Here is a 26326-nt window from a genome sequence, read left to right on the forward strand (position 1 = left end):
AGACAGCCAGTCTGCGAGTCGCTGCCTTTCTTGAGCTGTATATTTATATATTAACAGGCAGCCGAAGAATAAGGCATGCACAAAACTCATACGAGAATGGTGAATATACTGGTTGATAACTGCACCATTGCCGTCGATGTTGTTGTTGACCTGATGACTGTTGCCACTAATGTCGTTGAATGTACTGTAGCGAATATCGGCGGAATCAATTTGCGTCATCCAATCTTCTGGAGAGCAGAGAGTGAAACACCCTGAGGAACTCTTGTAGTGGAGTCGGAGTCGAAAGGCTGGTATCTCCTGCGATTGGAAAGATGCCAAGTGAAAAGTGTCGAAGATGTGGCGGGAAGGGTGTAAGAAGGTAGACGCCTTGGATTTATTATACACTGACTGGCCATGCATCCAATGGCACTTTTTAATGACGCCCGTAGGGCACGTGAAATTGTACCTGGTACGATCATCACGAACTTCTTGTGAGAGCCTGAGAGGGACGAGCGGAGTAAATGTAGGCCCGTATGACGGCGTTGTAGACACTTCTAACGCTTTTAAGATTGATGCGCCTTTTGTATGCTGTAGCGGTAATTTGCACGCTGAGTATTCGTACAATGTCATGTTGATTTATCAGTGCTTCATCATGATGATTAGATCCCTGGTCCAAGTTATTAGTTACAGACTGGCCGCCGGGGTCTGCCCACCATCTGCACCGCAGTAAAAATCGCAGACTGAGAAAACAAAATGCGTGTGTCCCGGTATTCAGTTCGGATTGGATCTACCAGAAACTGCTGCGCGCCGAAAAACCGCGAGGGCGCCGAGGAGTCAGTTGGGCGGTAATGATTTGAGAATATGAGCTACTGGCGGATGAGTTAAAAACGTGAACGTGAAAGGTCCATCGAATAACTCACTCGCCTGGCCACTACTCTCGTTCGCATCGCTACGAAGGCTTTTTGGCCGTGATATATCGTGTTTATAGGTGCCGTGGATAATGGCAAAAAGTGCAAGAGCTCGTAGGCACGTTATGGCACGGATGAAAGAGGTACTCAAGAGAAGAGGGATTGTGATACATATAATTGCTGCCACGGTGATGACGTCGATATTTAAGTCGGACAACCACCTTAGCTCGGTCTCTTCCGGTTCAACTTAGACCTCATTCACACAAATCAAAAGTTGTCAGACATCTAAAACTTCGAGCTCTACGCTGTATAATATTCTACCCCTATTAAACTCACATCTCTGCCATCGAATTTACTCTCCTGTCCCTAATATTGCCCATATCTCCCCGACGAACCCCTTTTCTTCTTTACTCAAAAACAGCATCACCGTACTAAATCGTGGTACTTTGGGTAAGAATTCCATATACTGCCTCACTCGTGAGTTTATGCTTTCTTCCGACTTGGTCTTCAATACGCCAAGAAAGGTTTGCAACAGGGAGGCCAGAATGGAAGGTTCGAGAGAGGATTGGAACAGGGAGGGCATAGAAGCAGGGAGGATATGCTACATGGGGTTTAATATGTGTTCAATATTTCATTAATGAGACGACGCACAGATAGTAGTTCCCAACGGTCTGAATCAGAGCTCAAAGACTCCCATGATTTTGTAAATTGAAAGAGCGTCATGGGCGTCGAAACCCTACTCGTCGGCATTGCCTTTGACGTCTCAGGTTTCGTACGCGTCGATTCTTGTGATGGCGCAGGTATCCCTGTCGTCGACCCCGAAGGTTTGCCATTTTCTTTTGTGGCAAAGAGGGTGTGTTTTCCAGATTGACGAAAGATCCCGCCATTCCGGGTGACTTTAGCATCGCGTGCTTGTTTGACTTGTTCGAATGTATCCTTTTTCACCGACGGCTGGGGTTCCGGGTTATTGGCCAGCCCAGGATTTTCCGTCACTATTGGTACGGAAGCATCGCTGGGAGATATGCGTCTAGAAGATACAGGCTTAAACATATCCCCGTCATCCGTCTTTGCCTCAGTGATCCTAACAGGAACCTGTGCAGGGATAGAATGCGAGGCAGGCGTGGGAGCCTTATGCTCTACTGGATCTACTATCTGTATGGGGATACGTCGACGTCTCGGTGTTTCCGTCGTCCGTCGCTGAGCGGCCGAGCTATCAACATTTTGCACGCGGTTGACAGTTTTCTGAAAGTTGTTTCATGAATCATGATGAATGTAACATGGGCGGATACTATGAATAGGCTTACTACAGCGGGACCCTGCTTTGCTCCCTGCTGCGAGATCGCGAGTTCCAATTTGTGAAGCTCTTGAGCTACAGCATCATTGGCGGGTTCTAGTTTCAGAGCATCTTTGAAGTCTGTTGCAAATCAGCAATGACGTAGAGCGAGGGTGTTCATGTTCTTACCCCTTTGTGCATCAGTCAGTTGATCCAAAGCCAAGCGGGCTTGCCCTCGTCTATAAAAAGCCTTTGCGCTCAAGGGATTCAACGTCAAAACGGTAGTGCAATCTCTCTCCGCATCCTTATTTCTGCATAGGATGCCAGTCAGAAGCTGGTAGGACAGACGGAGATGACGAGAGCGAGTAAACGTACTTGCCTAGTTTGAGATAAGCAGCGGCACGATTGAGAGGAAACGTAGGATCAGTGCTATCTGCAAGAATAGCAGAGGTGTAGTGACCGATTGCGGTGGGATAGTCGCCAACTTTGAACGCCGTGTTGCCCTACGAAACGACGGTAAGGGCGACATTGCGATCACGAGCAAGACACGTCAGCCTGCCTTATTTTTTGCAAGGATTGCTTTTTCTGACGCCATAACGATTCTGATTGGACGTCCTGAATAGCCTGAAACTGTGAAGATGGATACTTGGTGGTGAAATACGAAGTTTGAAGCTTAAAGCTTTGCCCTGGGCTGTAATATTTACTTGGGGTTGACAGTAACGAGATGTAGTAAACACCGCTGTGAGATAGTGTTAGATGACAAAGGCTCTGCAAGAGCAAAGAATGGTACCTTTAGCGTTGATCTGAGAAGTAAGAATGAAAGAGCCGTGACAGGCGCGCTGCCTGGACACGAACGCCGCCTCGAGGAGACCTCGTTACGTCCATCAGCACACAGCAAATCCTCAGTTCCGCCTTATAGGAAATGTCTTTGTCTCCTACAGTTCCTCACCGTACGCCTTTATTCTGCCATGTCTGCCCTCGATACCTTATTTGCTCTCTCTCTCCCCCAACCTACAGCTTCTCTCAGTCGCAGCTTGCCCTCCACCGCCCCCCATCCACATCTCTTGCATTCCCTCAGTGATCGCAACAACTCGGTGCTCAGCTTGGCTGCTGATCGTGATCACATCTTCATCGGAACCCAATGTCACAATATCTCAGTCAGTCTATTTGAGGCCCCGTCCGTCAGAACCAGGCTGATCTCCCCTACTAGGTTTGGGACAAGGAATCCTTTACACTCAAAGCCACGCTCAGGGGACACACAGGTAGCATATTGGCACTGGAATATGCGCAAGATAAAAAATGGCTGTTCAGCTCCTCAGGTGCGCAACATTCATATACATTAACACGTCGTTGTCTCATAGTCTCATTAGGTGATAGTACCGTCAGAGTATGTGTTACTATTGCACCATTCCACCTTATCCTTAATTGCTGATCTTAGGTCTGGTCAACCATCACTCTGTTACCCATCTACGTCCTTCACCCATATCTAGAAACTGGAGCAGGCGATCTCTTCTCTCTCGTCTGGTGCTCGTCCCTACAGACCCTTTACATAGGCTGTCAAAACACGTCGCTCCAATGGTTTGATTTCAGTCGAGAGCAATTCTTCGACTCTTACGGCTCAGGAACCTCAACGCCTTCCCGCAAAGCCCACAAATTCTTCGACAGCTATCCCCAGTACCAACATCGTCCCGCAGACATCTTCGCGTCAAATGGCAGCCCTTCGATGACACCTTCTACTTCGGGTGACGGCGTTCCAACCCTGTCTGTTCCAGCTCCCCGCGCCTCTCTCAACATCCCCGCCCGAAACGTCGTCGATTCGGCTCATTTCGGATACATCTACTGCATGGCACTCTTGCCATCGAATAGGGAAGGATGCGACGACGTCATATCACCAGAGAATGTTGACATCCAGCTCGTGACAGGAAGCGGAGATGAAACTGTCAAGGTCTGTCACCAACTTGAAGTCAATTGATCCCATATCATTGATCGCCCTACGTATAGCTGTGGAAATGTGGACCTGCAGGCCCGACTTTGACGCACACTTTTGATTGCTGTGATGGTGCTGTTTTATCACTTGCAGCTCGCGAAGAGACCATCTATGCAGGGTGTCAAGATGGCTATGTGAAGATCTGGGATCTAGAAACAAAAACACTAGTCAGGACGATTATCGTTCAAGAGGTCCGGTCTTTTCCATTTCCCTTGTTGCTTGATAATGAGATCTGGCTCTTCCAGAATGTGGATGTCCTGTCGCTATCTCTCATGCAATCTGATCTCTATACTTGTTCCGCAAATGGTCAAATACAGGTTACTGCGAACGTCTACCGTTGACTGGCATGGTTTCTCACTTGTTTTTGGTTACTTTTTAGCGCTGGTCTCTTTCATTTGATTGTACAGCGTCGTGGCGAGCTCACGATGGGATAGTCCTTTCTTCGATCGTCACACGTTCGAAAGGGTCAAAAAGCTTTTTCCTGCTATCAGGAGCTAACGATGGCATGATCAATGTAGGATCTTAGATCTTCTGCACAACATTGTGTTGATCTAGCCCATAGGTATGGAGTATCGTCCCACCAAAGAAGGTGAACGCCATTTCCCAAGATATCAACGCACTATTTTCGGAGTCCCCAGGCGTACAAGGCACGCTCCTTTCAAGCTGCATTCATTCTGTCCTTGACGTAATATTTCATCGCAGAATCTGAAACCATGACATATGCGCTATCGATGTTTGTTTCCATCCCTAGTGTAAGCTGTGAATCGGCCCATCGTGAAGATTGTCGACAGGCGGCTATATGGCTGAAAAAATGCTTGCATCAGCTTGGTGCCGAGTCCACTCTTGTAAGACCATGATGACTCTGCGACTTCTGACGAGTTTCTCATCTGCATTTTAGTTGTCTACGTACGAAGGTGGTAATCCCTTAGTCTTGGCCAAGTTCCAAGGTACGCAAACGAAACACCGTAAACCACGTATTCTGTTCTACGGGTAAGTGGGAAACAAAGGCAATCCAACATTTTCATGATTCATATCTCACTTTTCATACGCCAGGCACTACGACGTTATATCAGCCCCTAGCGAAGGCTGGAACTCGGACCCTTTCACTGTAACTGGTCGCAATGGATATCTATATGGCCGAGGTGTCACAGACAACAAAGGTCCGATCTTGGCTGTGGCTTGTGCAGCAGCTGAGCTACTTGGGAAACGCTCATTGGGTGTCGATTTGACCATGTTGATTGAGGGCGAGGAAGAAACGGGTAGTAGGGGCTTTGTGGATGCTGTCAAGAAATATAAGGTGCCCCCCCTTCACTTTGCTCGTTTATGGAAAACCGACTTGCTAATGACAATACAGAACTTGATTGGGGACGTTGATGTGATCATCCTAAGGTATCTTTTTTTCCTGTATCGTTTCCAATGTAATGCTAATGCGTCTCGGGAAGTAACTCTACATGGATCACAGACTACCCTCCATGTATAACCTACGGCTTGCGAGGGGTTGTCCACTGTTCTGTCGAAGTCAGTAGAGATTCTAGTAGGAAAGACGTAAATGACTCATATTTGTCTTCTTACTAGATTTCCAGCAATTCTCCTGACCTTCACTCTGGTGTTGAAGGAGGTGCTGCAGCGGAGCCTATGATGGACATGTGCGTTTATCTAATGTTATCATACTATCATAGCTTCATTTATAGAATCGTTATCTACAGGATAAACGTATTGGCCACCTTGACCGATAGCGAACGAAAGGTGAACATTCCTCGGTTTTGTTAGTATTTTTACTCCCTCCGATGGAAGTGCCCCATCTCACATTTTATTGAACCAAGACGACGATGTGCGGCCATTAACAGAAGAAGAAGAGAAATTGTACGACTTATTATCGCAAGTCACTCAGCGGCCTGGTTCATCCCTGTCCTCCCGATGGCGCGAGCCTTCTTTGACGGTACACAATATTGAAGTTTCTGGGCCAAAGAGTGAATTTCCCTAAAGCTGAACGTACTATCTCAAATACTGAGCGTTTCCACCAGATTCCACCGTCATTCCCGGAAAAGTCAAGACTCAGCTATCCCTTCGCGTTGTCCCCGATCAAGATTTACAATCTATCGCAAATTCCCTGGTAGACCACTTGAAAACGTCATTCCAAAAGCTAAACTCACCCAATGAATTCGACGTCAGTGCCCATTTTTTTTACCTTCCATCTCTACTACGTTAAACATCAGAGACAGGTCAATGTTAACCACACTGCTGACTGGTGGCTCGGCAATCTCGACGATCCATGGTTCCAAACCCTCGAAGCGGCCGTACGAGACGAGTGGGGTGTTGATCCTCTACGAATCCGAGAGGGAGGGGTACGTCTCCGTTTTCTTTCCTTTGAGCGTTCCATATTAACAGAGAGTTAACGCATACTTAGTCGATCCCGTCAATACCCTACTTGGAGAGAGAATTTGGGTGCCAGGCTCTCCACTTACCCCTTGGACAGAGCACAGTCAGTGTCTTTATTGCTGTCATACTTCGAATACTCACGACAACAAAATATAAATATAGGACCAAGCCCATTTACCGAATGAACGTATCTCATTATCAAACCTCCGCAGGGGCAAATCCGTATTCCAGCGTTTTTTACTCGGAGTGGCGGATAATGACACCTTGTTTTTGAACCCTACTAAATCATAAAACTACTCTTCAAGTTTGCTGCTTTCTTGCTACTATGTATCTCATCATACTTTATACTTGCATAAATTGTACACTGTTGGAATCCAGGATATAACTAAGGAATGGTCTTGCTTTGACGATCTTTCGGTTTTCGTGTGCTACGTTATAGTTATAGTGGTGGGCAGATGGCACGACATGGATCAGCAAACTAGATAACGGAAGGTGTAGAGTGGACCTATAGTACTATGTTCATTCGCACAGCGCTGTGAGTAGAACATCATAAAGATTGCAAGGAAATCGGAAATCAGCCAAGGTGCATTCCAAGGTTTCTGATTCCTCAATGAGGATTTCCGTACATTTCCAGCTTTTATTCATGCGCAGATTGTTCTGACCTTGATTTTCAGCGTAATTGATAGCTGCCGGTGCAAGGCATGAAAGAAAACTCATGAAGGCGAATTTCAGTGACGATGGCCCGATACGTTGGCGCAAACATTCCCTGAGAATATACTACCTTTGTTTTCTACAATGAATTGGATTGCAAGAAGTATATCACAATATCTATCGAAGCGCGCAGGCGATCTTTTTCCTTCTTCGCGGATAATCGAGTACAGAGACAAGCGGTGATCTTCATCGTCACTATATATATAGTAGAAACAGGAAGCATCCCGAATTTTACAACGAGCTATGTCATTCAAACACTGTTCAATTTTGATTCAAAAGATAAAAAATGATATAAGAGATAAACTCACCTCACGTTGAAATCGACACCTTGTCTGATACCAGACTCCGCCAGAAGATGCCGCACATCGTCAACATGTCCATGATTTCCCGTCCACACACCATCGGTATCGACATCACCCCAATGGAACGTATGGAATGTGTCTACTTCGTACCCTTCCTCCCACTTCTGTCGAACAAAAGAAGCATTGAAAGGTGGCTGGAATATCCACCACTAACATAGCAGGACCCCCAACAATTCCACCATTAGGCAACAGGGAATATCAAAGGCTGTACTTTGCACTCACATGATCAACGTATAGTATTGGCTCGTCTAATGGCACCACTAGATGGACCGCGGTAGGCGTTGCTATCTCAAGAAAACAATCGGTCTCTAGGAATAGCCCAAGAACGTCTAGGAAATTCTGGCGATGACGGCCTGGGATATAAAGTGTATCTGCAGAACCGCCAATAAACCGGGTGACGCCATCAGTAAAAAGTTCGAGGCGTTTCCTCATCTGAAAAGGTACTTTCAGGAAAGCCTCCATACAGACATGAACGCCGACATGCGGGTCTCTGTAGCGAATAAGATTAAAAAAGCCACTCTCCACCATCGGGACAAAAGTACACTCACCCCCACCTGTAGTAATAATAAAAAAGTGAGCTGGCGTAGCAGCTGATAAAGCAGTAGACTTACCACCAATCATATTGCCACCCTCTCCAGGTTTCGGTGAGGTTGAGAAAAGGGTCTGGAGATAGTATGGCCGAAGGAGCGTGTTGGCTCGCCTTTGCATCTGGTTGAGCCGGGTTAGGAACATACTGCGCCCACGGCGAATGGTACCAAAAGTAGTTTTGATCGAACTGTTGCAGGCGAGGGATGTTGAGAAGTGTATCGAACGGCGCCCAGAGATAGCCATCATAACAATCATGCTCCTTCATGGCTGTGTATAACATGTGATGCGCCATCTAAGTAATAAACAGAATGAGCAGGGCATAGAATTCTAGGCGATAAATGACAAATACCCTTCCAGCCATCTTGTAGAATGATGGATCACTGAGGTCTTCGTCGGACTGGTAGGAATCCACGAGAACATCATAAGAATGCGAGAAACCGGCATCTTCTCTACTTGCTGGGCCAATGAAGATAATCTGGGGTGTACATTAAGTATATCAAAAATACGAGCTGTTGAACGCCTACATTAGGAAAAAATTCCGAGTATACCTCCTTGTAGAAGTCTAGATTACCATTATAGCGTGCATGACTGAAGAAGACGATTAACAAGACGTTATCGAAGTTGTGATATGTCCGCGGCTCGAAATACGATATGGATGGAAGGGGCCTCCGGTGACAACTTGTTTGCTCGATGGATACGTTTATTGGTTCTATGGAGGATACGGATGCACTTTGCAGGGACGGAAACTTTTCGTGGAGCACGACAAAGACAGTGTAGGCGATAGCCACGCAGAATGTTACAGTTGCACCGATAGTTCGGCGACCAGGCATTGCCTAAAGAACTTAATTATCCACTCTATAGTTCATCAAAAAGTTCACATACCTGATTCTCCTCCGACTTTGGCTCAGTCTTCTCGTCTGTCTTTTGTGGCGTATTTGAGATGTAGGTGAATAGTGCAACGCAGACAATCAGACAGCCTGCTAAAACATCAAAGGGGAAATGCTTTATGATTTCAATCCTTATCAAGAGAGAAAGAGCAGCTGCAAAAGAAACAAGCACTCCCTCCATCACCGCGTCATTATCTACTTATATCAGCCAGCTTTCATGGTCACAGTGGATAGATAAATCTGACGCACAGAATATGACAAGCAAAGCAGCTATGTCTCGCCCTGCTTCGGCGACTGGAAGTATCAGAGCGGCAATGGAAAGGCCAGCATGGATTGCAGTGGTTGGAGCAAAGAAAAGAGAATAACAAACATAGGTGAATGCGTGTAAGAAAATGCCAAATGCAAAGAGAATGGTATTAAGAATGAGGAGTGAATGCTGGTGTGATCTATAAAGCTAAGAAGGAATATTAGATACCACGCTCACCACTCAGAGTAAGAATGAAAGGGACCAACCAAGTCTATCAAAGTGAATGTCGTTGCGTCACAAAAAATCGAAGCAATCAATGTAGAGTGTGATGGTGGAGGATTGATGCTGATTAACCCTCCCTTCATACGTCCGCATATTGGGTCAGAATGAGATAGTGATTGGATACCAGAAACCTACCTTGGCTATAAATAAACCGGACAACTAGCAGTACAATCAGCGAACACGTTCCAAGGTTTCATCTCAACTCTCACTACACACGTACCTGCAGAAGGACAGCATGAAGGTGGTGTGAGGAAAATGCTTGGTAAAAGAAAACGCGTAGGACCACGAGCGAACACAGAGTTGCCGCGGGGATTACTAGGTTCAAAGCCAGGTGGTCGGCAATATCTCTGGTCCTGGATGCCTATGAGAAAAGGTAAGGAAGGACACCGAGGAAAGACGTCCTCGAACGCACAACATAGGAACGAAGAACATGTAACACGGCAATGCCGAGAATAGTCAGCATCGATCGCACGGTGCACATGCTTAAGAAGTTCGTGGATGGACTGGGATACAATAGCAGCCAACCAGAGCGAGTGCTCCTGGCACCGGGAAACTCCAGCTCTGCCTCGGGTGAGAGTCTGAGGTCATCTGAGAACGCGTCTGCACCGTGGATGTGTTCTTCCAATGGGATGGTACTGTACGAATCTGAGCGCAGATGGGCACGCCTCCTGCGCCAGATATAGCATCCGAGGCAAGCACTGAGTTTGATGGCTTCGACCAGGGCCAAACGAAGGTGGATATCGGAGTATGTCCACGAATTGCGCGTATCTTCGCCTTGCAGACTTTCTGCTATTAGCCAGAAGAAAACGAGCGCAACCTGCACATGTATACCGGTGTGAGTACCGCGGGGTTGGCCAGGCGAAAGCACTTACCGCGAGTAGAAAACGGCGCTGAGAACAGCGATAGCGTGCTGCAGCAAAATAAAAATGCAGGTTTGGTATTACCATAGTCCACACAACGCGAAAGGGCGTCCTGGCGCTCCAAGTCTAGTCCAAAGACAACGCGACGAACACACCGCTGAATGGCACAGCCTGACAGTTGAGCGCTTGTACGTACATTTCCTGTCATGGTTCGGTGGCGGGCTCAACTAGCCACTAAAATTTATGCTAGACTCCACACAGCTGCGGAACAGCACACCATCGAAACGTTGACGGAATGCTATAAAAAGTCGGCTGCAGTAAATGGAAGGTCTAGACATCACTCAAGCGCTCGCGTGTAGATAAGATCAACTCTCTCTCAGGTACTCATATATTCCATATAAATTACATCTACGACACAAATACAGATTGTTGGGTGATTGGGTGAACTGCGAGGTCACATCTAGTGACCATTCGCACCATTAGCCTTAACACCATTGGCGTCCAGGCCTTTTGCTTCTCTCTTAACAAGCTGCCTACGGTTACGAACAGCCTCGCGTAGACGATCCAATGATGGAACAGTCATCTCCCACGAAATACAGGCATCTGTGACAGACTGGCCGTATTTGAGGCCTGCAGGTCCAGCTGGGGGAATATCTTGACGACCTTCCACCAAGTTGGACTCAATCATCACCCCCATAATGTGGGACGATGTGTCACCGGACTCCAATTGCTGAGCCTGAGAGAAATAGATAAGCGGTGTTAATCTGCGCTATAGGCTTTTGGAAATTCTTACGATGTCCTCCACAACTTCTACCTGTTTTCGGTGTTGCTTCTGGCTGTTTCCGTGACTGCAATCAACCTGTGAAAATAGATGAATACCATCATATGGGGAATTGATGGCCATAAACATACCATGATCTTACAAGCAAGGCCTGCCTTGGTTAGCTTTTCTCCGCACTCGCGGACATATTCCGCGGCGTAGTTTGGCCCTTTAGCTCCTCCTCGAAGGATGACATGCACATCAGGGTTACCCTGCACACATTTTAGATATCTCCTAATGGAGTCCCAAGATACCCACCTCTGTCTCGACAATGCTGCTGAGGCCTTCTTTACCGACGCTGAGGAAGACATGGCCGCTGCGAGCAGCTCGACATGCGTCAACCGCAATCCCAACGGTTCCATCCGTTGAATTCTTGAAGCCAGTTGGCATCGAGAGTGCTGACGTGAGTTCTCGATGGACTTGTGATTCAGTGGTTCGCGCGCCGATCGCGCCCCATGAGACCAAATCGGCAGTGTATTGAGGAGAGATGGTATCGAGGAATTCGCATCCTGCGGGTAAACCCATCTTCGCAATATCCAATAGCAACGTCCGGGCCATACGGAGTCCTTTGTTGATTTGGAAACTCCCGTTCATGTCACTAAAACCACCCTGTTAGCGAAGAGGACGAAGTCGGATATACGTATTACTTACGGATCGTTGATCAAGCCCTTCCATCCCAAAGTTGTCCGCGGTTTTTCAAAGTAGACGCGCATAACGATATGCAAGTCCTCTTTGGCTTGATCCGCATAGTCTTTAAGTATCTTTGCATACTCAATGGCAGCTTCTACATTGTGAACTGAACAAGGTCTATTGAATTCTGCTTTAGAATAAACCAGAAGAAAAATAAAACAACGAACCCAACGACCACCATGAGACGGTCGTCGTCTCCCCTGAGGATGTTTTCAGTAGCACATCGTCCTTCCAGGACAGTATGGGCAGCCAAAAGGGTCCTTGATATAATTTAAAAGCCTGTCACAGCAAGATGAAGAAGGAACGTACAGAGGTAAGTCTTCCTGGAGAATCTGCGGTGGTATCAACGGCCTAGTAGACTTGACACGTCGGTTTTCGAGCTTCTGGAGCGCGTCTTTGAAAGGTATAGACATGGTATAATCTACTGGATAGGACGGTAAGGTGGTGTGTGGAGTAATGTTAAGGGGGAGACTTACATTTTTGTTCGTACTTGTGACAGGCTATATAACAAAAAGAACCTGGATCAAATTAGGACGTATATATATACGGCTGCTATATCACCTCACAGGAATCTGTGAGAAAGGGAGGAATTTTATGTCAAGGACTAAAAACCTTGAAAGATGATCACTTTTCAGATGCAGTTGAGTCACATCGCAAATACGAACGAAAGGCGATCATAAATTACTTTGCCCACGCCACGATTCACGTGCCGACCTTTTGCGGATGGCTTCAACTCTTTAGAATTTCTTCCAAGACCTCTACCGCAACCGTATTTTTTTTTCTTTCTGTCCATTCTTCCCTTTAACGCCCACAACTATGGATTTCTCACAATTCAACTCGGCGGAACAGGCCCACATGACAAAAGTCATCGAAAAAAAACAGGTGCTTAACCCGTCGTTCATGCGTTTTGTGTCATCTTTCGCTCATTCGTGTCGTCACATAGATGCAAGACTTTATGCGAATGTACTCCAGCGTCGTCGAGAGATGTTTCAACTCATGTTGTAGTGATTTTACCAGCAAAGCCCTATCTTCAAAAGAGGTAACTTTTCATACACCAACTAACAGGACCTTTGCCTTAATTTAGCCATAACTACAGGAGCAATGTGTCATGAATTGTGCAGACAAGTTCTTGAAGCATTCTGAACGGGTAGGAGCGCGTTTTGCCGAGTTGAATGCTGGTGAGCTCTTTAAAACCTTTTTAGCCCTTTTGGCAGAGTCTTACGCGTGTTATTTACAGACGCGATGGGTTCTCAGCCTGGGAAACATTGAACGGACTATTTACACCAATTACTCTTAATTTACTGTGTTCCATGCTATCGAGGTACCATCATCAATTCCCCACTTTCCTCGTTGTGACGTCTATAAGCCCCTTATCTCACACCTCGACAATGTCTGCAATTCTTTCTCTTGTTCATTAAATCCCCGACCTTTGACCGGCGATAATCCTGATCTCCAGGGCCCCGATGTTCTCTCCCTTGTCATTACAGAAGTGAAGGAACCCATTACTCGTGCCCTCATTTCCTCGGCATTTAGGCGTTTGGCACGTTGAGTTCCTTGACACGTTCCTGCGGCTGGTGCCGACACACATTCTAAATGTCCTGGGAGCACCGTTTGAACTTCCAGGCGCAGCATTGACGTATATATCTTTTTCAGTTTGTCTGATAACACCATAAGTCTTCGAAGCTGTCATTTTCTGATCTTGCACGCTCATCAAAATCAGAATTTGTGACCAATGCCTTTTCTCAGGCGTAGTTCTTCGTGGAACCCGGCAAATCAGTCTCAGGCTTTCTTCCTCCATCGTGCCGGACGTCTGGCCGGTACGAGGAGACCCAGCATTGCAGATGCTATTCGAGTTCGCCCCCATCCTTCCACTCAATCGTCTCACGTACCCAATGGGTAAAACCGATCGAACACTGCGATGATCTCTTTCTCCTTCACCATCACGTTCCATACTGCCGTAACAGATCGACTTGATACTTCACCATGCGCTGATTCGCGCTATCAAGAGAACGTTCAACGAGCCAAGCACACGGAATATCGCCGATCTTGTCTTGGTGTCTGTCAATTTTAGCACTACGCCGCCGCCTTCATATATAAGTCGCGAGTTATCAGAAATTCTCGGATATCTGATAGAGAGTCCATAAAGCCACTAATCAAAAAGAATATAGATATTCAAAGAGGTGACCGTGACCTTGTTCCTGCGTAGTCGTAGCTATGATGTGTGCGACTCGATCATCTCCACGGGGCCAATGAGCAACGTGGGCTATATAAAGGCTCCTATACCGCTGCTACCTTGCCTGAGCCATTTCTCACCACCAACTGTCGCAGAGCGCAGACATCCGAGACGCTCTCTTGCTACTTGCTAACCTGAAAGCCCGTGTATTTCTTTCTGTCCATTATTGACATGGCCCCTCATCCCCTTGTTGGCACACCCGCTCCATCGTTCTCCATCCCAGACTCGAACGGTGAAACCTTCAATTTGACACCCGGCACCACCGGTGCTCCCATCGCCCTCTTTTTCTACCCAGAGTCAGGTAACGTTTGTTTTATACCACATTGTTCGTTCACAGGGCTCACGAATGAGTTACGTCAGGGTCATATGGATGCACCCGCGAGGCGTGTCAATTCCGCGATGCGTTAGCTGGTATGGCGTTTTTTTCTATTTTCTTTTCAGCGGGAACGAGACTCTTATCAGAGTTTCGTGCATGTGGTTCGTTTCTGACTATACAGAAAAGGAGGTGTTTAAGCGCTCGCATGTGGAAGTCATTGGCGTCAGTCCGGACCCTGTCAGCAAACAGAAGGAATTCGTCGAGAGACAAAAGTTAAATGTTAGTATTTTTAATATCGTTAAATCATCGATGGTCGTCATTCATCTATGGCTCATTTGGCAGTTTCCTGTACTGAGCGACGAGAAACGAGAGGCGCACAAAGCATACCATATCGGCAGGGGTATGCTTGGCCTCACAGACGCACGAACGACCTTCGTCATCGACAAGAATGGTGTTGTACGGTAAGCAAAACTATGCTGATCATTGCACTCAGAATGTTAACTACACGGTCATTACAGTGATGCTCTGGATGCTACCATGAACTATAGCGCCCACGCAAAGTTCGTCCTGAAATGGCTCGATAAGTTCACGGAAGAAGACCAGAAGTCTAAAGCAGCAAACCAACCTGACGACCCACCCACTTCTGACAGCAGAGAACACCTCGGTGCTGTTGCCGAGGCTATGTCTGCGTGAAGTGGGCATGTGTGTTCGTGGACCATGCTTTCTAGCCCCTATCTTTTCCATGTTTTCTTTTTTTTTTTTTCCCGATACAGGATTAACTGTATTTGTGTCCTGCGCATCATGTAACCTATCGGACGTTTACTGTATCATGTCCTGTCTGTAACCTTTTTGCACAACCATTCATTCAATCATATACTTCGCGCAAGACGTCTTCTGGATGTCTTCGTGACTCATTTCTTCCAGTGTTGAGTAGCCCACTCAGTTCGAAGTACGCCCATACCCAAAATATCTACCCATCCATTGTCCTTCCAAACTGCCTCTCGTGCCCGTCCTTCCACGACAAAACCACTGATTCAAACGTCCATCACCATCAATCGTCCGAAACAAGAGGTGGGGACGAAACAAAATGCTTACACTTTCTGATAAACGGTAACAGCACGCGGATTATCCCCATGGACATTCAACGACATCCGGTGCAAATTCAACCACCTAAACGAATGATCCACCACGAACTTGACGGCCTCCGTCCCGTAGCCCTTGTCCCAATACCGCGAAGACAGGCATATACCAAGCATCCCATGGTGGTTCTGGGGAGTGGGCGTGTCGACGCAGCTGTACCCCATGAACTCGCCCGTCTCTTTGAGGGTGATGATCACCCACATGGCGGCTTTCTCGCCTGTTTCCCTGATGGTTTCTTTATGTTTTGGGGACTGAGGAACGAAGGCATCAGACGTAAAAGATGGTAACACTAAAGGGTCATTCCAGAGCTGAAGAATATCATCCATGTCCGATTCTTTGAACGGGCGGAGTATGAGACGTTCGGTGGTGAACATGTTATTGAGTCAAAGTCTACGATGTAATCGCGGGGTACGCGTACAGGGGGTAAGTTCATTTGAAAACGAACATCCCACCGTGACTTTAAATCATCAACAATTTCTACTTTGTTACCGAGCACTGCACTGACTCACCATTAGACTAGTCTCCCTTAGTCAGCCCATATATTGATACGAAAGTCGAGTCAGATCGGTATTACGTAACGTCAAGCGAAGCATTAGTGCGACAGTAAGATAAGATAAGCATCCATCATTTCTTCCAGTGTTGAGCAGCCCATTCAGTTCGAAGTACGCCCATGCTCAAATTATCTACCCATACATTGTCCTTCCAAACCGCCTCTCGTATCCGTCCTTCTACAACAAAGCCGCTATTCCAAACATGCGTCACCATCAACCCCATCCAAACCTAAAAAGCAAGGACGAAGTACTCACAGTTTCTGATAAACCGCAATAGCACGCGGATTATCCCCATGTACATCCAACGACACCCGGTGCAAATTCAACCACCTAAACGAGTGATCCACCACAAACTTGCTTGCCTCCGTCCCATAGCCCTTGTCCCAATACTGCGGTAACAGGCATACCCCAAACATCCCATTCCGGTTCTTGGGCATGATGATGTGAATGCAGCTGTACCCCATGAACTCGCCCGTCTCTTTTAGTGTGATGATCACCCATATGGCGGCTTTTTCGAATGTTTCTCTGAGGACGTCTTTGAATTTGGGGGAGTGAGGAACGACGGTATCAGACGTCGCCGATGGTAATACCAAAGGATCGTTCCAGAGTTGAAGGATATCGTCCATGTCCGAGTCTTTGAACGGGCGAAGTATGAGACGCTCGGTGGTGAACATTTTGTTGAGCTTGCAGCTAAGAGACTACGATGCGACAGTGGGGTATGCGTACAGGAGTATCACAGTCCGATTCGAAATTGACATCCAACTTTAAATCATCAACACTTGCTACTACTTTGTTATCGTGAAGATAGCGAGCGCAGCGACTCACTACGAAACATTGGGTCAGATGAGCGAGTTACGTCACGTCAGACGCAGCATTAGTGCGGCAATGATAATATAATAAACTGCGGTCCTCATGCATGCATCATGAGCTTAAGAACCCAGAAGCCGTAGTGCTGTGGAATCCACAAGCAACTGACTGTGCAAGTCAGCAGAAGACCTGTAGGGCTTGGTAGCACAGAAAATAGAACGTACGTGTTCGGTTCCCGGCAGTTATCAGTTTGATCAAAGAAAGGCGTCAAAACGTTGATTGCGGCCCTGACAGCCCTGTGATCAATCACGACTTGTCCAAGTTTTGTATTGGAGTCGTACTCTTTGACTTATTGCATGGGTAACTTGTCGGCAAGTTTGAAATGGCTCCACTTGTTACCTCTCGAACCTTGCAGGGGAGAAAGTATCAACTGGTCAGGGGCCACGTCGCCACTGTCCCGCCCCTAATTCAATGATCTACACCATTGACATTCACGAGTTTCAACGCAGTGGGTTGAAGGAATATGTGTGCTGACATGGTACCAAAACGCACGAGTGTAATGGCAATCATGTCGATGCAGTTACGGGCCTTACAGGGATATCGCGAGCGCTCTGCGTTACGGGCCTCGAACGTTTGAGCGCTGGATGCTATTGTCATGGCGATCCCGGTGGTATCTTGTTTACCGCAAATTATCGCACAAGTCTGGCATGTGTTGGAGATTGCACGTTGTGATTTTCAGCGCATACCAGACATGTCTGGAGCAACAGCAATTTGTTCAAACTGTAGCTGAAACTCGGAGACGCCCTATGGAACTTCACGAGTGATGAGTCAATGCAATTATAGTCGTGCAATATCATACCTTCAAAACTCTCATGCAGCTGCCAGTGATGTCGTTTACTTACCGATGCTATAAACGTCTCCCATCCAGACAAGCACTGGATGGTGATGATACGAAAAAGATTGGGCGCTACTGGCCCGCTAAGCAAACAGACACGAGGAGGGAATAGTGCTGTGAAGTGCAAGGACCCCAGACACGCCACTGGAACATATTCACATTTTGCTTCCGCGAAAGGATATTCCTGACCTGCACCGCCATCTGACCTGTCCACCTACTTTTTGAGCCCGCTATTATAATGACAGCCATGGTTGATCAAACGCTGTTAGCGCTCATTTACTGCAGCCAAGCTAATGCCACGACGTACTGGACAGGGCTCCCACTGACGGTGACTTATCTCAGGCTGCTATCTGGATACTATGTTTGACCATAACGTGAGTTTTCATCAAGCTTTCGATCCACTTCTAGTGCTCTGCTATGATCCCATCTCATTCCATTTCCTGTTCATTCTAGGATCAAATGCCATATCAATGGCTGCACAATGCCAGTGCATCCATCCGCAGCCTCAGAACCTCGAACTCCATGATATCTAGCATCAGCGATTCAGCGTCAACAAGCAACACTCACACACCGCCCCTGTTTACACGCCCAGTACCGTCATTCGCCACTATCTATGAACGTATATGAACACAGGCAAGACCTTGGGTAAACCACTTGCACGTTCTCAATCTCTGTAATCCTCTTCACTGGAAAAAGGTCGGAGGTTCCAGGGTGAGTAGCTTCGTCTATTTTGGATGTTTTAGGGTGTGAGTATATCTCTGTTTAATCAACTGAGATATGTGGTTGTGCATACCCTATGCCGCAAGTCATCATGATATTCTACTCAACATCGCCACTTACAGCAGTTCCGCAGAATAGGTATAGCACTTACCTAAATCCCAAGATCATAACCGCCCTTAAGGCTAATTTTGTAAATGTCCGAACTTTTGAGTTTAATTGGACCTTACCACTCTAAGCTCAAACTAAGCTTTTTTCGACCGGGATCTGTCTTCGCGCGCATAACTAGTAGTATTGCCATGTCATTTCTTTGCAGTCAAGGATCCGGATAAGTTCATTTGCACGACGCGACAAGCAAGCATCACATCACATAATTATTTTCAAGTGAATAAAGGCAATACAGTATAATTGATAAGAAGTACAGGATGTCTAAAGTGGAGACAGGATCAAAAAGGCCACCATATAAAAGTGTTCGCAAAATACATATCCAAGGGCGTAGATGACACAAGATGATGATTCCGGTACAAGAACAGGGTAAGATGGCGAGGGCTTGTATGAAAATGGGAGGGCCATCCACGCCATAACCTCTCTAAGAGGCAGAAATCCATAGCAGGTTCGCAACCCTACAAGCACACTATGCACTATGATGGAGCCTCGTGTGCAGAAGACGGCCTCGAGTATGGAAGCTCTGCAACACCGAGGATGACATCAGGCATTTCGCCATCTTCGCGATGAGGCTCCCACGAGCTTCTGGCCTTGCCTTTGTAGCTCTGCGAAGGCGCCGTAATCGAACGCGACGCAGACGGCATGGATATTAGCACGGATACGGCAATGCGCTCTTCCTGCTCCTCGACGACTGGACTCGAAACAGGTGGAGGTGTGGGAGGTGAGGGTGGAGCGCGTGTGAACGGGTTACGGAGGGAGCGACCAAGGAACGTCCTAGGCGGCGAATCTGGGGTAGTGGTAATGGCATTGGTAGTAGTGGAGGCAGGGAGGAAACTGAATTGCTTGTCTGGTCTGCTTGGTTTTGTAGGTGCTATTTGAGCCGATATGGGCTAATGGGACAGAAAAAATCTTAGTTTTGTCTTATTCAATAGAATTATCATAGCCCCTTGAAGGGTGGTGAAGCGTACCATAAGACCGTCCCATTTCTGGTTATTGGTAGGGGTGATCCAGGTCTCGTAGAACTTGGGTTTCTCACCCAGGACCCTAAAGGTGCGGGAACCAGCAGCAGCGCGGGGAGCAACATCAATATATATGCCGGCAGCGATGGCCTCCTCGACACGGCGACGGAATCTGCGTCTTAGAACAAAGGAGCGGAGGATGATGGCGCTGGATATGAGAAGGAGGACGAAGAGAGTTGCGAGGAAAGTGAAGCTGAGGTCGACACCCATGTGGTTTGATGCAAAGATGGAATATACGGGTAGTAACGGCACACCAAGCCAAAAATGCAGCGGGAAATGGATAGGATCAATGTGTGGATGGGATCAAACGTCATGGCAGTACGCACAGATATAGTGTTGAGGACGTTGTACCGGGCTGGCCGCTGTCGGTGTTGGACGACGAGGATGAGGATGGAGTGGGGGACTGGGTTGGAGAGGAGGGTGTCGGGGACGTTGGGGACGACGAGGAGGACATGGTGGTCGCTGTGCGTTGCCGAGTCTGTGACGACCAGTAGAGGAATGGGTGAGAGAAACGGGTGAGAGCGAGGACCCCAGGAAGTCAGATTGACAGATCTCCATATCAGGATTACATAATCGAGGGATCGTGTACCGCCTCTCGCTGGTTTTTATTATATACACAGTCGCCAGCCTTTCTCTATCCTCCCTGGCGCTTTCCCTCTCGTCGACGGCGACAATGACGAGCAACAGCAACAGCACAACAATCCCCTTGCCAGCGTATCTCGACCTTCCCCCCCATCTCTCTGCCCACAAGTACTTCTATGTCTGCACCCTCACCGTTCTCGCCTGGGACACTCTTGTCCTCACACCGCGATCATACAAGCTTTGGAGAATAACAAAAGGCTGGCCTGCTCTCAAATGGATGTATTACTTCCTCCAGTGGTTCGTACTCATCGACTTCATTCCAACAGGCAAGTCCTTTTCACCCTTGGTGACACTGTTATGCTCATCTTATTGCAGGTGTTCTGTTCTTCAGCACAACGGCTTCACAGTCGACAGTACGTCTCATACGTTCATTTATTCTAACCATTGCTTACCTCTTCATTCAAGTGCAAACAATTCTGGCCGTTTGAACCTATATGTACCGCTATCCTCATCGCTGTAACGTCTGCAGTGCACGTCATCCGCATCAGCGCAATTTACGATCAGAACAGCAAGGTTCGTGCAACCCTCTGGGGCCTCTTCGCCGTTCAAGTTGTCGTCACCGCTATTTGCTGTGGCTTCTACCGCTGTAAGTCTTTCGCGCTTTCGTGGTACCTGGTGCATAGCCTCACATCTGATCTTTCCTTGCTGTATAGCTGTTAAACTCGATGTAGGTCAGGGCTGTATCGCAGGCCCTATTGGCAGTCATAGTTGGGTTGGTATCTATTGGCTCGCTCCCACATTATTATATGCTGCTTCTGTATGTTTTCTTCTTTAACGCCGTTGTCATCCCCGTCTAACACACGTTACCTTCCCACAGTTTGTATTCGCCGCTCGTAAATCATGGGCGTCTCTCGAATCCAAGCCTCTCAGCCTCTGGAAACTCATGCTCCGAGACGGCCTCAACCTCTACGGCGCCATCCTCCTCGTCAACCTTGCCAACATGCTCTTCTACTTTGTCATGCCCCCCACCCCACCCTTGTCCACGACAACTCCTGTAGTCACCCTCGAAGACCCCATCAAGACCATCGTGACCTCCATGGCGGCCGTGCTCACCACCACCATGACCATGCGTATCATTCTCTCCGTGCGCGGATCGCTCGTCGACGGTGGATCGTTCATGGGCTCGCACTTCTCAGGCGCCTCCTCATCCACCGCCGCCTCTCGCTCGATCAGCAACAACCATCACGGTGCACATACCTTGAACCTCGGCGGCATATCTGGCGGTGGCGACATCGGAAGCAAAGGCATTCCCTGGGAGGGCGATGGCAAGGAAAGCGTAGGCGAGCAGGAGGCCGTCAAGGGCGGGATGATCTTGCCCATCGTCGGTGAAGACCCAGAGATAAGAGTCGAGTCGCCGCGCCCGTATGGGGTTCAGGTCACCGTGGAGTCGCAGGTCGAATACGATGATTTCCCGAGAGGTAGATAAATGGGTGGTGGGTTTTCTCGACACTTGAACTTGATATTCCACCTTTGTTTTTGTGTCGACTCGCTCTTCTTCGTGTTCTCGTCCGTCGTCAATCTAATTCCATCTTTTAGTTTTTAATATCTTTCTCCCCCCCTATCTATTCGGAAAGGAAATCCATACCGCTGTTCATCCTATTCACCATGCGCATTTCCTATTCTTCATCAAATAAAAAAAAGAGAAAAATTAACTAACACAACAACTTTTTTGCTATCTTGCTTTTTTTTATTTTTCATTTGAATAGTATAAATGATACAACCTCGATTTTATTATTCTAACGCCTTTTCTCATGTGTACCTATACCACGCCCCAGATGCCCATCTTGTGTACCATGCTCTAGCTTGCTTGTACATAATAGAGTTGATCAACCCTGGAAATGCACAAAACACGATTGATGCTGAGCGCTGAACAGTTAGAGACTAGGCCCCACTGGGAGGGAGGACAGGGATTCAGATCTTTGACAGCAGCTTCGTAGAGAACTCTCCTTCGATCAATAGCTACTATACTAGCTATAGTATTTGCTTGGAATCTTACAGGCAACACGAGGATCCTTGGCTTATCCACAAATTTCAATGATTCAAAGAGGTACCAGATTTGATAATGCGGTTTGAATTCATGCAGGATAGTGATGCCAGCGATACCATATACTGTAGGTCAAAACCAACAATAGATAAAAAGAGTATAGAAAGGCTTTTTGAAAGGAGAGAGATGCAGGGTCCAGTGTAACTAGCTAGGACATCAAATAGCAGGTTGAAGAATGAGTGAAAAGAGAAGATGTGAGATAAAATAATAAAAAAGTGAGGGATTGACAGAAGAAAAAAAGCTGCGATTGACGAAAGCGACTAGGACGACTGAAAGTAGAGAGAGAATGATGTGCGTTGGCACTAAAAGCGTGAAGCAGGAGAATGAGGATTGAATCCATAAGAAATTCAAACGAATTCTAATAAATGAAAATTACATGCATAGACAGACAAGCTTACATACACTTCGCATACAACGTTACACTCATGGAGTGCACGTTCATAATCCCAAGCGAGGGCATAGTGTCATAGTTGGTGCGTAAATTATCGTGTGGATTGGAATAGTACAATAGTCGGCGTGGAAGGCGATCAGACCAGAGAAAGGATGCATCATGACTCAATTGCTTTGAGCTCTGCGACTAAACGCTGTATCACCCAAATCCGATCAGTAAGTGACCTGTGAGAACGAAGCAAAGCACCAACCTCGGCTTCACGAAGTAGCTCCTCAGGATCCATAGCCGTCCCTTGCTGACCGAGCTTGATGCCATATTGCAGCAGTTGACGCATATAATATGGGTTGATGATAGTTTCATCATGTGCAAGGCGCTCTTTGATAGGCTTTGGTTCCGCTATCGAGATCAAGATAAGCACGACGTCTTCTATACCCGCTAACCAAAGAGATAATAGGACACTCACGCTCTTTCAAAGCCAACCAGTCTTGTTCCATCAATTCTGGAATAGTCGCCCTCTCCTTTGGATTTCGCACCAAGCAACTTTTCATCCCTTCAATGATATCTTCTCTCACCCTTCTCTTCAACCCCTCCAATTTCTTCTTTTCCCCCGTCTTGGTCACCACGGTGGGAATAGCGTACTCCGGGAACTCGATCGTGTATGCAAGATCCGGAATGGCCTTCATTTTTTGGTATACAGATAGATGCTGGAAAGGTGGCTGTCCATAAACCATTTGGTAAAGTATGCATCCTAATGACCACACGTCACTTGGACGGCCAACCTTGAGCCGACGCATACCGTCTGGTAGTTCAATGGCTTCTGGGCTCATATAGTTCACGGTACCAATCTGAGATAGGAGTATCGATCGTCAAAAGGAACATCAAGAAGAATGTAAAAGTAAATACCTGATGATCTCGTTGGATATTTGTCGTATCATTCGCTATGGCATTGGCGATCCCGAAGTCGATCAATTTGAGTTGCCCTCGAACAAGAACAAAATTGGCTGGTTTAAGATCGGAATGAACAATCTTCTCCTCGTGTATAACGTGCACAGCTTGCAGCATCTAGGGACGCACAATTAAACACACAAATTCCAGGATAAGAACAAGTCTGGAAAATGTACCCACCTGTTGCCAATAATATGAAATCCACACCATATTCATTGGTTCCTTCTGCTGCTCCTGCAGCAACTTGGCGAGATCAATCTCTCCACACTCCATAACGAGCATTAGGTGTCCCTTCGTGCCTCCAGGGCCCGCTTTCACCTCACTATCAAACAACTGAATGATACGATTATTGCCATCCAAACGCTTCAAAAGCCCGATCTCATTCATGTATCCACTCATCGTCTCCGCGTCCGTCTTGTCCAGAGAAACGCGTTTGATGGCATAGATCTCATTCGAGCTGTTCATCACGCGATACACTCGTGAGGATCCACCCTTTCCAATGAGGTCGAGTCGTGCATACACCTTCTTGTTCACCTACACCACACAAATATCAGGAGGATAGTACTGATAAAAGTTTGCTTGAGACTCACATATATGTTGTGGTTTCTGACAGGTGCAGGAACAGAAGCTTGCACGGGAGCAGATGGTGCTTGAACCTGTTGCTTCGCCGCTCGTTGGGGGATAGATGCAACCTTTGCTTCAGACTCACTCTCAACTCTATCTTTCTCGTCCCCAGAAGCCCATGTCTTTCCGCTCTTTGCAATACCCATTCCAGGTGGCGGAGCCAACATTCCGCTCGTTGTCGGTGGATCAGGCGCGGTCGGACTTCGTCTGTGAGCGAGCAGAGGAAATTGTCTTCCAGAGGGAGAGACGCGAGCAGGGAGCTCTACGACAGTAGGTGAGGATGACGTGGCTGGCATTGAATTCTGGTTCTGCGCTATTGTGCGGACAGTATCAGAATCACGCCGCTGATGTGTATGTGGGGGGCGTAGGTGGTTCATGTGTGTTGGAGAAGGCGATTGACGTGACTGGGGGCGTGAAAGAGAAGTTTGTGGGGGTTGAGCTTCTTCATGATGGGACCGTCCTGTGAGATCGGAAGGGTAAACCTACAGAGAAAAATAATGTTTGAAATATACGTACTGTCCGCTTCTGCCGCTTCTTCGGCTCTTCTCGCGTATTCTGTATGAAATATCATGAAATGAGTAAGAGAAATGTGTATATTCGATGGCAGACGTACCTTCTTGTTCTATAGTAGTTCTCCTCGAGCGGGAAGGATTCATGCCCAAGCTGGAGCCTGGTCGCGAACTATACTGACTTGGAAGTTGGGTGACCGGTGATAAACGGTCATCAGCTATGCACAATAGTTAATAAGGATAAACGTTGAAGAACTGAGAACTGTTCCTAACCAGAAGCATCACTAAGGCTGGCTGACCGCCGTGGTCGAGTGTGACCTGGTTGTGAGAGTGACGGTGGAGGAGGCACATAGCTACGATGGCGTGAAATACCATTTGCAGACGATGGAGGTTCGTCTGGGCCTAAAGCCACAGGGGGTCAGCATATGCAAGGATCCGCGCCCTTATAGAATTCGCGACATTATACTTACCAGTATCAGTTTCTTCTCCTGCGTAATCGACGTCGTTTACGTCTCCCTCTACCTCATTGATTTTATCAAAACCGTTATTCGCTCCATACTTCACACCCATCAATATTCTCCCTGCGCGGTTTGGGCCTGGGAGAATCTGCCTGCCAGGAACTTGCAATGGTTTGGGAACACTTGAATTTGAAGAATACGCGCGCATAGGTAAACCGGACATTGCTCGAGTCTCAATTAAGCCAACAGAAGCTGATCGACTGGACAGCCTCGGCGAAGTTCGCTTCGGGTTCGCACCAGCGTCAGAGAGCATACCGTCTGTTCCTTCAGAAGAGCCCACGAGATTCTCTTTCTCCTCTTGCGCACGCATCTCCCACTCGCTCTGGGCGCGCAGGAGCTCCTCTTTTTGCTGTCTGTTCTTTTCCTCCATCTCTCTGTACTCTTCAATTGTGACTCGCTGTGGCCTGCCGAGTTTGCGACCCGTGCCGCGGAGACCATTAGACAAGGGTGCACGGAGGGAAGAGGATGCTGGAGTAACAACGGCGGGGCCTGAAGCCACACGCTGGAAAGACCTGTGTGAGGACGGTTGTGCTGCGGTGCTAAGAGACTGTGGGCGCTGGTGCTCGCCAGTGTTTACGAGAACAGGATAAGCGCTCTCGGAGCGTGACAGAGAGTTGCGCCTAGCTGGACCTGGTGAATTGAGTGATACAGGCGAGGGCGGTTTGGGATTGGGCGCATACAAGTCTTGGTGAGCTGGTGGAGAGATAGATGGCTTGTGAGTATCTGATAGCAATTCATGAGGCGTGGGTGGACTTGAATTGTTGGATCTTGAAGAGCCTTTGGATATGCGAACATAGTTCCCAGCCGAGTCCAGTTCGTAATCAAAGGAAAGCTCGA

At 47.5% G+C, this 26326-nt stretch overlaps 13 protein-coding genes across 13 annotated transcripts; 5 read left to right on the top strand and 8 right to left on the bottom strand.

Annotated features, from left to right (window-relative positions):
- Window positions 1–1126: 1126 nt before the first annotated feature.
- SERLADRAFT_391698 (uncharacterized protein) lies at window positions 1127–1549 on the bottom strand (the record flags this gene model as incomplete). Its single annotated transcript, XM_007319279.1, has 1 exon — window positions 1127–1549. A coding segment is annotated over one exon (152 nt), but the record flags the coding sequence as incomplete, so codon positions are not given.
- A 390-nt stretch (window positions 1550–1939) lies between these two features.
- Window positions 1940–2465, top strand: SERLADRAFT_391700 (uncharacterized protein; the record flags this gene model as incomplete). Its single annotated transcript, XM_007319280.1, has 3 exons — window positions 1940–2129; window positions 2192–2302; window positions 2350–2465. The coding sequence occupies 2 exons, from the start codon at window positions 1995–1997 to the stop codon at window positions 2279–2281; spliced, it is 225 nt and encodes a 74-aa protein (XP_007319342.1).
- Window positions 2466–3107: 642 nt separating this feature from the next.
- On the top strand, window positions 3108–6903 carry SERLADRAFT_449925 (uncharacterized protein; the record flags this gene model as incomplete). The annotated part of the gene is made up of 20 exons (XM_007319281.1): window positions 3108–3317; window positions 3371–3479; window positions 3547–3551; window positions 3599–4105; window positions 4162–4338; window positions 4393–4464; window positions 4527–4661; window positions 4710–4716; window positions 4850–4992; window positions 5046–5137; window positions 5201–5444; window positions 5502–5536; window positions 5590–5665; window positions 5723–5793; window positions 5854–5912; window positions 5971–6117; window positions 6172–6314; window positions 6370–6492; window positions 6555–6629; window positions 6689–6903. The coding sequence occupies 20 exons, from the start codon at window positions 3129–3131 to the stop codon at window positions 6815–6817; spliced, it is 2538 nt and encodes an 845-aa protein (XP_007319343.1).
- Window positions 6904–7313: 410 nt separating this feature from the next.
- SERLADRAFT_469633 (uncharacterized protein) lies at window positions 7314–8993 on the bottom strand (the record flags this gene model as incomplete). The annotated part of the gene is made up of 6 exons (XM_007319282.1): window positions 7314–7478; window positions 7546–7748; window positions 7822–8089; window positions 8205–8479; window positions 8537–8662; window positions 8712–8993. The coding sequence occupies 3 exons, from the start codon at window positions 8059–8061 to the stop codon at window positions 7469–7471; spliced, it is 453 nt and encodes a 150-aa protein (XP_007319344.1).
- A 1833-nt stretch (window positions 8994–10826) lies between these two features.
- Window positions 10827–12605, bottom strand: SERLADRAFT_469638 (uncharacterized protein; the record flags this gene model as incomplete). The annotated part of the gene is made up of 8 exons (XM_007319283.1): window positions 10827–11199; window positions 11257–11322; window positions 11376–11495; window positions 11542–11881; window positions 11935–12090; window positions 12141–12233; window positions 12283–12397; window positions 12453–12605. 7 exons carry the CDS (start codon window positions 12384–12386, stop codon window positions 10924–10926), a joined length of 1155 nt encoding a protein of 384 aa, XP_007319345.1.
- A 56-nt stretch (window positions 12606–12661) lies between these two features.
- On the top strand, window positions 12662–13334 carry SERLADRAFT_469643 (uncharacterized protein; the record flags this gene model as incomplete). Its single annotated transcript, XM_007319284.1, has 4 exons — window positions 12662–12855; window positions 12917–13012; window positions 13070–13151; window positions 13211–13334. The coding sequence occupies 4 exons, from the start codon at window positions 12790–12792 to the stop codon at window positions 13240–13242; spliced, it is 276 nt and encodes a 91-aa protein (XP_007319346.1).
- Window positions 13335–13387: 53 nt separating this feature from the next.
- On the bottom strand, window positions 13388–13924 carry SERLADRAFT_438903 (uncharacterized protein; the record flags this gene model as incomplete). The annotated part of the gene is made up of 1 exon (XM_007319285.1): window positions 13388–13924. One exon carries the CDS (start codon window positions 13922–13924, stop codon window positions 13388–13390), a length of 537 nt encoding a protein of 178 aa, XP_007319347.1.
- A 289-nt stretch (window positions 13925–14213) lies between these two features.
- On the top strand, window positions 14214–16112 carry SERLADRAFT_469644 (uncharacterized protein; the record flags this gene model as incomplete). Its single annotated transcript, XM_007319286.1, has 6 exons — window positions 14214–14507; window positions 14567–14617; window positions 14704–14801; window positions 14865–14983; window positions 15041–15551; window positions 15618–16112. The coding sequence occupies 5 exons, from the start codon at window positions 14378–14380 to the stop codon at window positions 15213–15215; spliced, it is 573 nt and encodes a 190-aa protein (XP_007319348.1).
- A 90-nt stretch (window positions 16113–16202) lies between these two features.
- Window positions 16203–16845, bottom strand: SERLADRAFT_469655 (uncharacterized protein; the record flags this gene model as incomplete). The annotated part of the gene is made up of 2 exons (XM_007319287.1): window positions 16203–16404; window positions 16469–16845. The coding sequence occupies 2 exons, from the start codon at window positions 16837–16839 to the stop codon at window positions 16287–16289; spliced, it is 489 nt and encodes a 162-aa protein (XP_007319349.1).
- Window positions 16846–16863: 18 nt separating this feature from the next.
- SERLADRAFT_469656 (uncharacterized protein) lies at window positions 16864–17992 on the bottom strand (the record flags this gene model as incomplete). The annotated part of the gene is made up of 3 exons (XM_007319288.1): window positions 16864–17184; window positions 17245–17832; window positions 17880–17992. One exon carries the CDS (start codon window positions 17675–17677, stop codon window positions 17489–17491), a length of 189 nt encoding a protein of 62 aa, XP_007319350.1.
- A 1030-nt stretch (window positions 17993–19022) lies between these two features.
- SERLADRAFT_469660 (uncharacterized protein) lies at window positions 19023–20333 on the bottom strand (the record flags this gene model as incomplete). Its single annotated transcript, XM_007319289.1, has 3 exons — window positions 19023–19687; window positions 19766–20009; window positions 20143–20333. 3 exons carry the CDS (start codon window positions 20268–20270, stop codon window positions 19274–19276), a joined length of 786 nt encoding a protein of 261 aa, XP_007319351.1.
- Window positions 20334–20453: 120 nt separating this feature from the next.
- Window positions 20454–22307, top strand: SERLADRAFT_469661 (uncharacterized protein; the record flags this gene model as incomplete). Its single annotated transcript, XM_007319290.1, has 6 exons — window positions 20454–20724; window positions 20774–20811; window positions 20864–21044; window positions 21112–21215; window positions 21276–21891; window positions 21995–22307. 5 exons carry the CDS (start codon window positions 20490–20492, stop codon window positions 21882–21884), a joined length of 1167 nt encoding a protein of 388 aa, XP_007319352.1.
- Window positions 22308–22511: 204 nt separating this feature from the next.
- SERLADRAFT_469664 (uncharacterized protein) lies at window positions 22512–24303 on the bottom strand (the record flags this gene model as incomplete). The annotated part of the gene is made up of 5 exons (XM_007319291.1): window positions 22512–23086; window positions 23144–23289; window positions 23357–23738; window positions 23797–23955; window positions 24019–24303. The coding sequence occupies 5 exons, from the start codon at window positions 24301–24303 to the stop codon at window positions 23051–23053; spliced, it is 1008 nt and encodes a 335-aa protein (XP_007319353.1).
- Window positions 24304–26326: the final 2023 nt, after the last annotated feature.

This window comes from Serpula lacrymans, assembly GCF_000218685.1.
Source record: "Serpula lacrymans var. lacrymans S7.9 unplaced genomic scaffold SERLAscaffold_8, whole genome shotgun sequence".
Classification (NCBI taxonomy): domain Eukaryota; kingdom Fungi; phylum Basidiomycota; class Agaricomycetes; order Boletales; family Serpulaceae; genus Serpula; species Serpula lacrymans.